The sequence below is a fragment of the Chrysemys picta genome, chromosome 8 (assembly GCF_011386835.1).
Source record: "Chrysemys picta bellii isolate R12L10 chromosome 8, ASM1138683v2, whole genome shotgun sequence".
NCBI lineage: Eukaryota > Metazoa > Chordata > Testudines > Emydidae > Chrysemys > Chrysemys picta.
In genome coordinates this window covers 109850355-109864260 of record NC_088798.1, presented here as the reverse complement: position 1 = coordinate 109864260, position 13906 = coordinate 109850355, and the positions used below count along the sequence as shown (strand labels likewise).

At 68.2% G+C, this 13906-nt stretch overlaps 1 protein-coding gene across 3 annotated transcripts; it reads right to left on the bottom strand.

The window, feature by feature from the left end:
• Positions 1-333: 333 nt before the first annotated feature.
• FGFR4 (fibroblast growth factor receptor 4) lies at positions 334-13482 on the bottom strand. 3 transcript variants are annotated; one of them, XM_065555206.1, is made up of 18 exons: positions 13235-13482; positions 11748-11891; positions 9354-9617; positions 8057-8143; positions 7418-7584; positions 7074-7197; positions 6168-6358; positions 5741-5879; positions 5434-5627; positions 5007-5152; positions 4480-4601; positions 4277-4387; positions 3011-3201; positions 2280-2402; positions 1866-1936; positions 1457-1594; positions 1262-1367; positions 334-1133 (listed from the first exon to the last, which is right to left on the bottom strand). In XM_065555206.1, exons 1-18 carry the CDS (start codon positions 13275-13277, stop codon positions 987-989), a joined length of 2508 nt encoding a protein of 835 aa, XP_065411278.1. In that variant the 5' UTR covers positions 13278-13482; the 3' UTR covers positions 334-986. The 3 variants fall into 3 exon arrangements, with proteins under 3 accessions (XP_065411278.1, XP_065411279.1, XP_065411280.1); XM_065555207.1 differs by having other exon boundaries at positions 5434-5624; XM_065555208.1 differs by lacking the exon at positions 13235-13482 and adding an exon at positions 13060-13156.
• Positions 13483-13906: the final 424 nt, after the last annotated feature.

The following is a 13906-nucleotide window of genomic DNA, read 5'->3' as shown; positions in this document are numbered from 1 at the left end:
CGGTGCCAGGCGTTTGCTTTGGAGGCCCCACAAGCAGAAGCAGGAACCTGCAGCGAGGGTGGGGGTGGGGGGGGTCTCCATGCCAAGGGGGAGACCCGGCAGCGGAGGGCTCCACGCCTGCCCAGGGCGTAGGATGCCGGCTGGACACGGAAGCCCATGCTGAGAGTCTGGCAGAAGCAGCACAGGGCGAGGAAGGAGTGGGCTCGGGACACGGCTCCAAGCCCCAGTTCACCATGGGAAGGGGCCATGCTTGGCCCGACACCCGGGCTCGGTGCATGGAGCAACAGCCCCCACCCCTCCCCGGAGGCAGCCAAGAAACCTCCAGCAAGAGGCTCTATTCCAAAAATAATTTATCAAGGCGATACTTCATGTGCATTAGAGACGCTATGTACATAAATATTCCTCTCTCTGGCTATGTACAGGGCTAGGTGGGATGTGGGGGGGCGGCTGGCCAGCCCTGGGCAGGGCGCTCCAGTGGGCGGGGGTGGGGTGCCTGGCTCCCACTGGTACAGTATCACAAAAATATGATTAAAAATTACATCAAACAAAACAAGCAGAGTTTCCTGGGCGAGGCCTGTGGGCAGCCCCAGGCAGCTCCTCTGGGCACCGAGCCCATGCCCCATGGGCTGACACGAGTTCACTCTGCCCTGCGGGGCGTGACGGCGGGTTCGGGGCCAGCTAGACCTTTGGGGGCTTGGCAGTGCGGGAAGGGCCAGGGTGCCCTGACTGCCTGGAGAGCAGACGCCAGCAGGAGGCTGGGGGGGTGGGCCACACGGAGTCCCCAGGCCAGCCGAGGACAACCCCTCACAAGGAGCAGGTCCATGGCTGGGGCGGGGGCCCAGAGACTCCCGCTGCTCAGCTCTCTCCAGTGCCCTGCGGCGGGAGGAGGGCAAGAGCTGCCTCGTCATTCCCAGCCCCGCTGCCAGGCTGTCCAGCCCCCCAGAGCCAAGGCGCCCTGGGCAGCCAGGCCAGTGCCGGGTGGCCCCTCACGTCCTCACGCTGCGGTAGGAGAAGAGGCAGGGGGTGATGGGCAGGGGGTCGTGGGTGAAGACGGAGTCGTCAGAGGAGCAGGTGCTGGTGCTGTCCTCGCAGGAGGGGGAGTACTGCTCGAAGGGCACGGACAGGTCCAGGTACTGCGGGAGGGAAGAGCCATCAGCGTTGCAGGGAGCGTGCCCCCCAGAGACAGGGCAAGGCCCAGACACACCAGGAACCCCCTGGCCGCCTTCCTGGGCCACATGCCCTGCCTGCTCTGCAAACTCACCTCCTCTGAGACAGCTGCCAGGATCTTGTCCAGCCCCTCCACCAGCTGCTTGAAGGTCGGGCGCTGGGAGGGGACGGCATGCCAGCACTCCCTCATCAGCATGTACCTGGCAAGGCAGGGCAGAGCAGAGAGCTGTCAGCCAGAGGAACCAGTCCCCTCTCCCCCCCGCATGCCAGGGGCAGCGCAGGTACTCACAGCTCATGGGTGCAGTTGGAAGGCTTGTCCATGCGGTGCCCTTCTTTCAGCAGCTTGAAGAGCTCTTCCACCGGGATCCCAGGGTACGGGGAGCCCCCCAGCGTGAAGATCTCCCACATCAGAATCCCAAAGGACCACCTAGGAACAGGGCAAGGATCAGGCCCAGCGTGGGCTGGGACAGGCACTGTGGGCAGGGCACTGTAACTGGAGCACCGCCATTACCAGGGCCATGGCCAAGCAGTGCCATGATCCCGGGCACAGTGTGCTGGGGGTGCCAATCTGCCCTGTGTTACTCGGAGAGCGGGGCGCACGCCACACCTTGGTGTGTGCACAGGGGCTGCCCTCAGGGCCTGATGCCCTCAGCCGCCCTCACTCCAGGCCCAGCCCCTGACAGCGCAGCCGGACTCACACGTCGCTCTGGTGCGTGTACACTCTGTCAAATAGGGCTTCGGGCGCCATCCACTTCACGGGAAGCCGGCCCTGCAGGGAGATGAAAAGCCCTCAGCCCACGGCTGCTGCTGCAAGGGGACATGCCTCCCCGCCCCGCTCCTGGCCCTCGGCACCTCCCGACCCAGCCCCACCCCCCTCCCAGCCCTCGGCACCCTCTGCCCGGCTCAGCCCTCGGCACCCCCCGCCCGGCTCAGCCCTCGGCACCCCCCAGCCCTCCTCCCCTCCCTCGACACCCTCCGCCCAGCTCCCCTCCCGGCCTAGCCCTTGGCACCCCCCGCTGTCCTCCCGGGCATCGGCATCCCCCACCCCCCTCCTGGCCTGGCCCCCGGCAGCCCCGCCCCCTCCTGGACCTCGGCACCCCCACCCCACTCACATTGCTGGTCTTTTTATAGTAGTCGATGTCGTGGACGTCCCGGGCCAGGCCAAAGTCAGCGATTTTCAGCACGTTCTCCTCCGTGACCAGCACGTTGCGGGCGGCCAGGTCCCTGTGGATGCACTGCAGGGAGGGGGCGGCTCAGGGCTGGGGTGGGGGGGCCCAAAACCCGCAGCCGGGGCCTGGCCAAATACGTCTCTCTGACGACCTCCGACCTGCCCCATGGACCAGGAGCCTCCCACCCCCACCTGGTGCCGCCTGAGCCTGCCCAGAAACTGCATGGCAGCGCCCCGGAGCCAGGGCCACCCCCCATTCCCAGCCAGCACCCCAGAGCCAGGGCCACCCCCCATTCCCAGCCAGCGCCCCGGAGCCAGGGCCACCCCCCATTCCCAGGCTGCACCCCCGGAGCCAGGACCGCCCCCCATTCCCAGGCTGCACCCCCAGAGCCAGGGCCGCCCCCCATTCCCAGGCTGCACCCCCAGAGCCAGGGCCACCCCCCATTCCCAGCCAGTGCCCCGGAGCCAGGGCCACCCCCACTCCCAGCTGGTGCCCCGGAGCCGGGGCCACCCCCACTCCCAGGCTGCACCCCAGAGCCAGGGCTGCACCCCAGGGCCACCCCCCATTCCCAGGCTGCACCCCAGAGCCCGGGCCACCCCCCATTCCCAGCCAGCACCCCCGGAGCCGGGCCCACCTCCCATTCTCAGCCAGCACCCCCGGAGCCAGGGCCTTACCCTCTTCGACTCCAGGTACTCCATGCCGCGGGCCACCTGGTAGCCGCAGGAGACCAGGTCCTTGAAGGAGAGCTGCTCCTCAGGCATGGCGCCGACGTCGAAGGTGTAGTCAGGCGTGGGGGGGCGCCGGGCACGCAGGAACTCCCGCAGGTTCCCCTTGGAGGCAAATTCCACCAGCACATACAGTGGCCCTGCGGAGACGGGCCATCAGGTGGGGCTTAGGGTCACTGGGGCCTCCCTCTCCTGCCCCCTTGACCGAGTACAACCCCCTTCCAAGGGGAGGCAGCGCCCCCCCACCTCAAGCGCAGTCTGCTCCTGGGATGAAGTGGGGGGGGTTTCTTGTTTTTTTTCTGTTTTCCAGTGGGCTGCATGCAGAGGGGGTGGGACTCAGTTTCCCTGGGTGTTACTGGTTTAACGAGGTGACAGGAGAGGGAGTTTGTTGTTACAGAGGACCGGAGAGGGAACTTGGGACCCCAGCCAATGGCCTGGAGAATGGATACCCCAGCAACAGGTGACCTGGTGACCCAGAGCCGGTTCTGGCCAGTGGGAGGACAATGGGCTGTGAAGAGAGGACCCCGGGGCCTGACCAGCCGGTTCCAGCCAGAGGACAGAAGCGAGGAGGAGGCGGCCCAGGCCACCCTGTTTACGACCCTGTTTACCTGGAGAGAAGACAATAGACAGAGTGGGGGCTTGGAGCCGGGTATCTCAGAGGCCCAGCTGGGAAGCAGGGGGGCTCTGGGCTGGAGAGGGGGAGCAGGCAGAGCCCACCTGGATGCAGGGGAGACTGGAAGGTGCTGGTTGGGGAGGCCAGGCCTGAGGCTGGAGAGTTTCCTGTGCTGGGTTCAATGCTCAATAAACCCTCTTGTGTGACACTGGCTGAGAGTCGCTCCGGTCTGGAGGACAAGGCCGGGGGGGGGGGGGGGGGATTACTCCCTTTCGGGGGGTGGAGGCCCCGGGAGTCCACGTCAGAGACAGACATGCTAAGGCTCCGAGAGGTGCGGCTCCAGGAGGTGGAGGGGCCTGACCCCGAGAGAGAGTGGACCCCGAGAAGGGCTGTCTCACTGAAAGGGGCACCCCCCATGGACCGCATGGGGCCAAGAGTGGGCACGACCTGGGAGTCCGTGACAGCTCCCCCCCTGCTTCGAGTTCAGCAGCCCCCCGCCCCGCCCCAAGCATGGCAGTGAACCCCCCTCCCTTGAACAGAACAACCCCACCCCAGCACAGCAGCCCCTCTCCTCGCCCCCGCCAAGCGTGGCAGCCCCTCACCGTCCTGTGTGCAGACTCCCAGCAGGTTGATGATGTTTTTGTGCTTGTCCATCAGTTTCATCATCTCCATCTCGGAGATCAGGTCGGCCAGGTCCTTGTCCGTGGCATTGTCTGGGGGCACAGGGAGGTGGTGACTGTGCAGGGCAGGGAACCGGCGTTGCCGGGGCTGAGCCCTGGAACACCGCCCTGCGTAGCCCTGTTACCTTTGAGCATCTTCACAGCCACGGTGAGAGCTCTGTCTGGCCTGGCTCTGTCCAGCCCATAGGCCTCTGCTCGCACCACCTGGCCAAAGCAGCCTTCTCCCAGGGGCTTGCCCAGCGCCAGCCTGTGGACAGAGAGAGGGGAGAAAGTTACGGCACCGCAGGGTCCCCAGGCAGAGCTGTGCGGTGCACGGGGGGGGGGGGGGGGAGAGACGGGGGGTGTCTGCAGCTCCCCTCCTCAAAGCCTGCCCGGAGCGCGGAGGGAGGAGCCCCGGTGGCAGGAGTTGAGAAGCTGGAACGAGCTCTCAGTAAAGCAACCCAGAGCCCATGTCCCAGGGCCACACAGAGGGTGGGCCAGGCCCCGGGTCTCCTGCCCTGCCGCTGGGCCCTCGCTCTGTGACTGGCTCTTGGAGGCAACCAGTGTCTGAGCCCAGGTCGGTCTGTCTGTCCATGCCCCAATCCCAGCCCTCCTGCAGCAGGGCACTGCCACGTGACCCGCCCCCACGGCAGAGAGCAGCACAGGGCCCTACTTGTCTCGGGGGAACTCCCACGTGGAGTCCAGCGGCAAGTCGAGCTCCAGGACCCCGGCCAGCATCGGGGTGCAGCTGGACGAGAGGCGGGTGACGCGCATCAGGGACGTGCTGGACTTTCCGGAGCAGCTTGAGTCCAGGGAGAACTGTGGGAGAGCCCAAGAGACCTGCTGTCAGCACCAGGCCCAGCCGGGGAGCGCGGGGGGGAGAGGTTGCAGTGCAGGGTCCGGCCCCAGCAGGAGGTCACAGCCAGATGTGGCACCGGGCCCCGGCCCCGGCAGGAGGTCACAGCCAGACGCGGCGCCGGGCAGTAGCCCGCACACACTACAGCCGGTCCCTGGCCCTGCAGACTCAGCAGGCCGCTGTGCCCAGCGCAGAGCGTCTATGACCTGCCGGGGGCCCGCAGCCTCCCTCTGCCCGGACGTACCTGTCTGATGAGTGGGAACTTGGAGAGCTTGTGCACGGCCACGGGCTCCAGGGGCTGTTTGCTCGCCTGGGTCTGCATCCGGCACAGCACCACGATGACGGCGGCCATGGCGACGGCCAGGGAGCCCGACGTGTAGATGATGATGTCGGTGTACTTGGTCTCGGGGGCCTCCACCTCCCGCACTAGCTCCTCTGCTGGAGAGTGAAGCCAGTGAGCCCGGCCCTGTCCCGCCCCCACGGGGCCTCCCCGTGTTCTCGGCAGTTCGGGCCCCTGCCGGGGCCGGAGCACTCCCAGCCCCCCACCTTACCTGGCAGCACGGTGAGCCAGGCTGACTGGTAGGACAGGCCGATGGAGTTCCCGGCCAGGCAGGTGTATTCCCCAGCATCCTCCCTGGAGACGTTGTGCAGGTACAGCACCTCCACCTCCGAGCTGTTAATGTCGGCTGTCTGCGGGGGCAGAGCCGCAGCGTCAGGGCCCAGCCCCGCACCTGGGGTCCCAGCAGGTGGCTGATTCCCTCCCATCGTGGTGGCGCGCCGAGCCCCCTGGACCCAGGCTGAGCCTGCCCCGCTTGGCCCTACCCTGCTGCCCCCAGGACTGGGGCTTCTCCCACTGCTCCCCCCAGTCTGCAGCAAGTCCCACCCGGGTCTGGGGGCAACGTGTGCCCTGGAGAGCCAGCGCCTGCACCAGGAGGGGCTGCTCTGGGGGCATGGCGCCCTCGCTGGCCTGGCCATTACCTTGAGCACTTGGACGTAGGGCACCCCATCGGGGCCGAAGCTGCTGCCATTCACCTCGATGTGCCTGAGCCACTGGATGTGGGGCTGGGCGTCGCTGTACACCTTGCAGAAGAACTCCACGTTGCTGCCCACCACCGCTGTGGTGTTGGCAGGCAGCCCAGCCTGCAGGATGGGCCTGTGCGGGGACCTCTCTGCCGGGAGGGAAGAGGGAGCAGCATCGCCCAGCTGGACAGCCCAGTGCAGCCAGCCCGGCAGTGGGGCCAACTCCGCCCAGCACGCGCCAACCGCTGACCGGGGCCCCGGCCAAGTGGGCAGAGCAGGCACTGGCAGGCAGGGCACCTGGTTTGTGTCACCAACTCCCTCCGTGGCCTGGGGTGGTCACAGCCTCTCTGTACCTCATCCCCAGGGGTCAGACGGGAGCCCCCTTCCCCCCCAAGCTCTCCCAGTGCCACACCCGGCCACCGCGTTCCCTCCCGCTGCTCGCTCAGCGCGATGCTCAGGCCAGAGTGTCTCTTGCCTGTCTGTCCTTCTCCCTCCTCGCCCCGGGAACGTGGCTGCTGACCCTCCTCTGCCATTGCCCAGCACCACAGCCCGGTGGGAATTCCTCCAGGCCCGCAGCAGCTAGAAGGGGAGGGGCAGAGAGGGGCGGGAGGCAGGTCCCGGCTGGGGGCTAGTTGTGTCCATTTGATGCCAGGACCCGGATGATCTCCAAAGTGCTGTGAAGCTTCGGGATCAGTGACCCTGCGCCCAGGAGTCTGTTCTGCTCCCAGGCTGCCTGGGGATGGCCCCCGACCAGGACACAGACCCCTCGTTAGCACAGCCCCCAGGGTCTGCGCCAGGCAGGGCTTGACTGGGGAAACCCCAGAGTCAGTGTCTGCGAGCCCCCGGCGCAGGTGAAGGCCTCACCTAACACATCCAGCAAGTAGCTGTAGCGGATGCGGCCAGCCTGGTTCTCCACCAGGCAGGTGTAGTTCCCCCGGTCGGAGGGCACCACGCTCTCCATGACCAAGCTCCAGTGCTGGGGCCGGAGCTGCGGAGAGAAGGGGACAAGCACCAGGTGAAGGGAGGCAGATGGCACCCGGTGCCCAGCAGTGCCCCCCACGGAGCTGGCAGGCAGAAGCCTTCCCCTTATCCCAGAGGCAGCGCCTGGTTACAGGACGGCTCTGATCTCAGCCAGGGCAGACGGAGGCCTGGAGGGGGCTGGGGCAGAGGCGACTGAGCTCCGATCGGCTCCCTGGGAGCACTCTTACCCGGATGCCGCCGATGCGGTGCTCGCCCCGGAACTCCCGCCCGTTCTTTAGCCAGCGGATGCTGGGGTTGGGACTCCCCGACGCCGGGCAGCGGAACTTGACCGTGTTTCCCGCAGGGACGGCATACAGCTTCTTATCCATCCGCTGCGGTTGAGTCCAATACGGGGCTGAGGAGGACATTGCACGATTGACGGCCACTAGCCACAGGGTTGGGAGAAGCTCCCAATGCCAAGTACCAGGGCTTGGAGTGTGCACGGAGCTGTGCCCAGGGACCCAGCCGGTCCTCACAACCAGCTCCTCCAAATCTCCCCTGTATCGACGCCGGGGCAGCAAGGAAGGGGCTTGCAAAGCCCTCCGGGAGGTGCGGCAGCGCTCCCCAAGCACTGCCCTCTGCCCCAGAACAGAGCTTAGCCCGGGAACCCCGTGAGCTGGGCACAGGCCGGGGGGACCTGGCCCTGTTCAGCCGCCTGCCATGGGCGACACAGAGGCTGCCAAGCACGTGGGGGCTGATGGGAGTGGCCTGCAGAGGAAGGGGCGTATGGGCAGGGTGCCCTGCACTCCTGGCAGCTCGAGTGACCCGGCACCAAACCTCTTTTCCCTCGCACAGCCCCTGCTGCAGACAGCTGCCCCGGGACTGACCTCTGCGGTAAGTGGGCTCCTCGTTTGAATCACCGAGGGAACCGTCCCCGTCGCTGTCTTCATCATCGTCCCCCGAGGCCAGCGAGTCTGAAGGAAAGCGTCACGAGGGGTCACGTTCCTCCTGCCTGCGAGCTCCCGGCTACTCCAGCCCCAGTTCTTGGGAGCGGAGCAGGGCACTGGCTTTGCAGAGTGCACCCAGCGACTCCAGCCCCAGCCTCTCCCAGCAGGGGGCGCTGCAGGGAGTGGGGCAGGAGCACTGGCTGGGGGCGGGGGGGGACTGTCCCAGGTACGCTGGTCTGGCTCTCCCAGCAGGGGGCGCTGCAGGGAGCAGGGCAGGAGCACTGGCTGGGGGGGGGGGGGGAAACTGTCCCAGGTACGCTGGTCTGGCTCTCCCAGCAGGGGGCGCTGCAGGGAGTGGGGCAGGAGCACTGGCGGGGGGGGGGGGGGGGGACAGGACTGTCCCAGGTACGCTGGTCTGGCTCTCCCAGCAGGGGGCGCTGCAGGGAGTGGGGCAGGAGCACTGGCGGGGGGGGGGGGGACAGGACTGTCCCAGGTACGCTGGTCTGGCTCTCCCAGCAGGGGGCGCTGCAGGGAGCGGGGCAGGAGCACTGGCTGGGGGTGGGGGTGGGGGGACAGAACTGTCCCAGGTACGCTGGTCTGGCTCTCCCAGCAGGGGGCGCTGCAGGGAGTGGGGCAGGAGCACTGGCGGGGGGGGGGGGGGGACAGGATTGTCCCAGGTACGCTGGTCTGGCTCTTCCAGCAGGGGGCGCTGCAGGGAGTGGGGCAGGAGCACTGGCGGGGGGGGGGGGGGGGGACTGTCCCAGGTACGCTGGTCTGGCTCTCCCAGCAGGGGGCGGGGCAAGGAGCGGGGCAGGAGCATTGGCTGGGGACGGGGGGGGACTGTCCCAGGTACGCTGGTCTGGCTCTCCCAGCAGGGGGCGCTGCAGGGAGTGGGGCAGGAGCACTGGCTGGGGGCGGGGGGGGACTGTCCCAGGTACGCTGGTCTGGCTGTCCCAGCAGGGGGCGCTGCAGGGAGTGGGGCAGGAGCACTGGCGGGGGGGTGGGGGTGGGGGGGACTGTCCCAGGTACGCTGGTCTGGCTCTTCCAGCAGGGGGCGCTGCAGGGAGTGGGGCAGGAGCACTGGCTGGGGGCGGGGGGGGACTGTCCCAGGTACGCTGGTCTGGCTCTCCCAGCAGGGGGCGCTGCAGGGAGCGGGGCAGGAGTGCTGGTGGCAAGCAGCGGGGTGGACAAACTCATCTCCCGGGGCAGGAAGGGCCTGTCTGCCCGGGGCTCTTACCCACAATGGAGATGGTGAAGTTGCGCAGACTCTGTCCAGTGTCCTGCGCCCGGCACATGTAGAGCCCCGAGTCCTCATAGGCGACCTCGGCGATCTCCAGCGTGCGCTGCCAGATGCGGACGCGCCCACCTGGGAAGAGCTGCTTGGCCTCCTTGTACCAGGCGACGCCCAGGCTGTGGTTGTCATCGCAGTGAAGCCTCAGCACGTGGCCGGGGTCCAGCAGGAGGTGCTCCTCCGTCTCCAGCAGGCGGCTCTCAAACAGCGCTGTCCAGCACAGGGGGGACAGCTGAGCCCCAGGGCCCGAAGGCAGCTCATCCCTCCCCAGACAAGCTCAGCAGCTCTGTGCCCCGCACACCCACACCCTGCGGAGGGGCCCGAGGGGGACCTCTGCCCCAGGCAGGCCCCAAGCAGCTGCTCCTTCCACCCTCCGCAATGGACAAGCCAGGGCAGATGGGGGCAGCATGTCCTGCGGTGGCATTGCCAGCAGGTGGGGAGCCACAGGCCAGAGCCTGGACCCTGCCCCGGGCAGAGAGAAGAGGCTTTAATCAATAGCCACTGGTTGGTGTGGACTCACTGCAGCCCCCGGCCCAGGCCCTTCATCTCCCACTGCAGCCTCCTCGCGTTCAGTCCAACCCCCCAGCCCGGCTCTCCAGCGCCCCCAGATGGACCCCTCAGGCAGCCAGGGACTGCTGCTCCTCCCCCACCAGCCCCTCTTACCCTCTGACCTCCCGCTGGGCCCAGCCCCGGCCCCCTTTGCAGGGCTGAGGGAAGAGCGGGTGCTGCATGTGCTGTAGCTGGAGGAGAGGAGCCCAGAGCTCCAGCAGCCAGCCCAGGGGAGCAGCGTCTAGCTCCCCCCCAAACAGCGCCGGCTGGGCTTGGGAGGGAGGGCTGCCAGCTGGGCATGGCCAGTGGGAGTGATGGGTTTTCACACTCAGCTGCCTCCAGCACTTCCCGCCTGCCCTGTTTGTCTAACCTGGATTTGAACTGTGATTGCTCGGTGACACCCCCGCAAAGCAGGGCCATGGGGACCTGGCGGGCACGCACTCTCCCACCCCCAGCCCCTCTCTTGCTGCCCCCAACCTGGAGTTCTCACAGCTGATCTCCAGACCGGACACCACCAATCCCCTCCAAAGGGCCCTGCCCGGCCCTGGTCAGGGCTGTTCTGCTGCCTGCCCCCTCCCCCGAAGGGGGAGGCAGCCACGGCACACTGAGGGGGGGGGCGAGGAGGGTTCCTTCCCACCCAGACCGGCTCCCAGTCAGGGTCCAAGCGGCTCCTGCCAGCCCCGCCGAGCGAGTCCGTTCTGCCCCAGCGGTGGTGACTGAGAACCCTTAGGGCTGCAGGTGAGGAGAGGGAAGAAGGCGCCAGATGTCAAGGGGCTATGGGGCTTCGTGTGTAAATGGAGCAGGTTTGATTAGGAGTCAGAGCCAATGAGAGCTGCGCCAAGTCCCCAGAACCACATTTTAACCGGGACACGCCCTGAACCAAGCCAGGGAATCCATAACGAGCGTCTCCAGCCACGGGCCTGGCTCACTCCACTCCGGGCCGGGGCCTGGCTCGGGCAGCCCCAGGAGATAGGGTGGGAGGAAGGTTTTATCATTCAGGCAGTTTCTCCATCAGCCGGTGGCGCTTGGGGCTCAGTGGCTGACACCAGAGCGGAGGTATCAGGAGCCTAAACCCGCCCACAGCCAGCAAGACAAAACTGCTCCGGATCGGCCAGCTTTGAGGTGAAAAGGCTCCGCCCGGCCCAACCCCGAGGAGCCGGACTCTGGGCCTGTGGGGAAGGGACAGGGCCAAAGGCTCCACTAGCTACGGGCTTTGAAAAGCCAAGTCGGTGGCCCCTGAACTCCCCCCCCGCCTCGTCTCACAATAGGTCCCTTGCTGAGGTCTCCAGGTGTTACCACAATACCAGCCAACCCTCCACCCTGTGAGTCTCACTGGGCAACTGCCAGGCAGCACCGGGGACCCAGGAACCATTCCTGCTGTGAGCAAGGGCCAGTCCAGCTGCTCGGCCGTCCTCGCCCAGGCCTGGCTGCAGCATGGTGCGATCCCTGGAGCTCCAGCGGCACTGAACTGCCACCATCTGCCTGCGCCGGGCCAGGTACAACAGCAGCAGGCCTGGATACCCGCGCACCTGAACAGCGCCTGCCCGTGCGGCACATGCTCCGTGCTACGGTGCCATTCCCGCACAGGCTGTGCCCCCTGCACACCTACCAGCACCGCCCAGGTGCCAAGTGTGAAGAACTAGGCTCGGACTCTCCTTGGCCTGTTGCCTGCGATGGCTATTTCCCCTGCTCCATGCAGCTCGCAGGCTCCCCTCTGGTCCTTCCTCCCAGCTCCCCTCACCCCCGGGGCTCTGTCCCGCCCCCGCCAGGCCCCTCTCTGCCCTTTCCTACCTGGCTCCATTGTCCTTCCGGGGGAAGCAACTGCTTGAGCCCCTGTTGTCATCGCTGCCAGGAGGCCCAGCAGGGCACAGGGCAGTGGCTGCATCTTCCTGCCCTTCCTCTCCTGGCTCAGGCTGGAGCCCAGGCCCTCACAGCCTGAAACCACAGGGCCAGAGAGAGCCGGTTACCCTGCCGCTGTCGCTACCTCCTCCTGCCCGCCCCCGGGGAACCCCCAGAGCCTCAACCCCCCCCCCCCAAGTTCCAGCCCCCGGGGAACCCCCAGAGCCTCAACCCCCCTTCCCCGAGTTCCAGCCCCTGGGGAACCCCCAGAGCCTCAACCCCCCTCCCCCGAGTTCCAGCCCCTGGGGAACCCCCAGAGCCTCAACCCCCCCCCAGTTCCAGCCCCTGGGGAACCCCCAGAGCCTCAGGGGAGCAATGCAGAGGGCTCCCCACCACGAGCTGAGCTGTTAACCCCTTCCATTCTGCTCCATCCGGAGCAGGCCCTGGAGGGAGGGCGTGGGTCTAAGAGGAGCCCCCCCGCCCCGAGACCCTTCCTACACGGGGCCGGCAGCGTTTGGCCCCGGGCATGGCCTGGCGGATGCTGCTCTCCCAAGCCGGAGGCAGGCGCTCCGCGGGCGGTGCGAGGGCAGGGGGCTGCCTCAGTGTCCTGGGCACCGGGGACAATCCGGGTTGTCCCAGCAGGAAGGCGGGTGCGGGGGGGCGGGGGAATCGTCCCTGCGCTCCAAACGCAGCTGGCACCAGCTTGCGCCCACCGCACCGGCTGGGAGAACCAGGCGCTTCCGGGGACGGGGTCCCCCCCACCCGCAGTCAGGGCATGGGACCGGGGACCGCTCCCGCTCCCCCCCCCCCCCTCCCCCTGGGTGCAGGCAGGGCGTGGGGGAACCAGCCCAGCCCCGGCCGCTCCCTCCAGCCAGCGCCGGGCCGGACTGGCCCCCAGCCCACCGGCCACTGGGAGAAGAGGGGCTGCCCGGCCCCCGGCTCTCCCTGCCCCTGGCCGGCCAGGCTGGGCGCGCGTGGGGGCTCCCCGTCGCTGGATGGGGAGACCGGGGAGCAGGGGCGCTGAGAGCCAGGGAACCAAACTGCAGACCCGGGGGCAGAGGCCCCCGCACCTCCAGCCCCCCCGCCCCCACAACACCCCAGTTCCAGCCCCCCCGCACCCCAGTTCCAGCCCCCCCGCACCCACAACACCCCAGTTCCAGCAACCCCCCCCGCACTCGCAACACCCCAGGTCCAGCCCCCCCGCACTCACAACACCCCAGGTCCAGCCCCCCCCGCACCCCAGTTCCAGCGCCCCCCCTCGCACCCCAGTTCCAGCGCCCTGGGGGCGGCCGCAGTTTAATGGTTAACCCGGCTGACAAAGGCTCCTGTGCGGCTGGTCACAGATTTACAGACCCCGCGGCTGCAGGACTCGGGCAAAGTCCGCCCGGCCCCGCCCGGGAGCTCCCCGCGCCCCAGCGCCCGGCTCCCCGGCCCCTCACCGCCGCCGGGTCCCCGCTGCGGGGCTCTAGGGCCGGGCTTCATCGCTCCGCATCCCGGGGCTGGGCAAGGGGCCGATCCTGTCGCCGGGCCCGCAGCCGCGCGCAGGGGTCTGGGCTGGAGCTGCCGGGCGGCTCCTTCCCCCGGGCGCCCCGGTCGCGCTCTGCGGGTCCCGGCGCCGCCTCCTCGCCTCTGGCGGCAGCGCAGGAGGGGCCGCTGGGCGTGCGGAGCTGAGCGCAGCGCTCGGGTTACACCGAGCCACCAATGGGCCGCCCCCGCCCCGCCCCCGGCCGGCCGGCCGGCCGGCCCTGCTCCGCTCCAGCTCGGGTCAGCCGCATGCCTGCCCCCGGGCGCCTTGGGGCCGAGCCCTGCTTCCTCGGGGCCGGGCAGCTGCATCCAGCACGGAACGGGGCTGTCACCGAGGGGAAGCACCGCTTCCCAGCCCCTGCCAGGAGCCCTTCTCCCCTGCTGCCATGGCTGGGGGGAGGCAGGGGGCTGCACTAGGCGACCTCTTGAGGACCCTTCCTGTCCTATGAGTCTATGACCCCCTGGCCCTGGGATCTTCTGCCCATCGCCAAAGAGCTGTCTCCATGCCCTCCCCCCCACCCTAGTGTGTGCAGAGCGCACGCAGCATTGACACACGGCACTCTGGTCTGCGGAACTCACTGCCACAA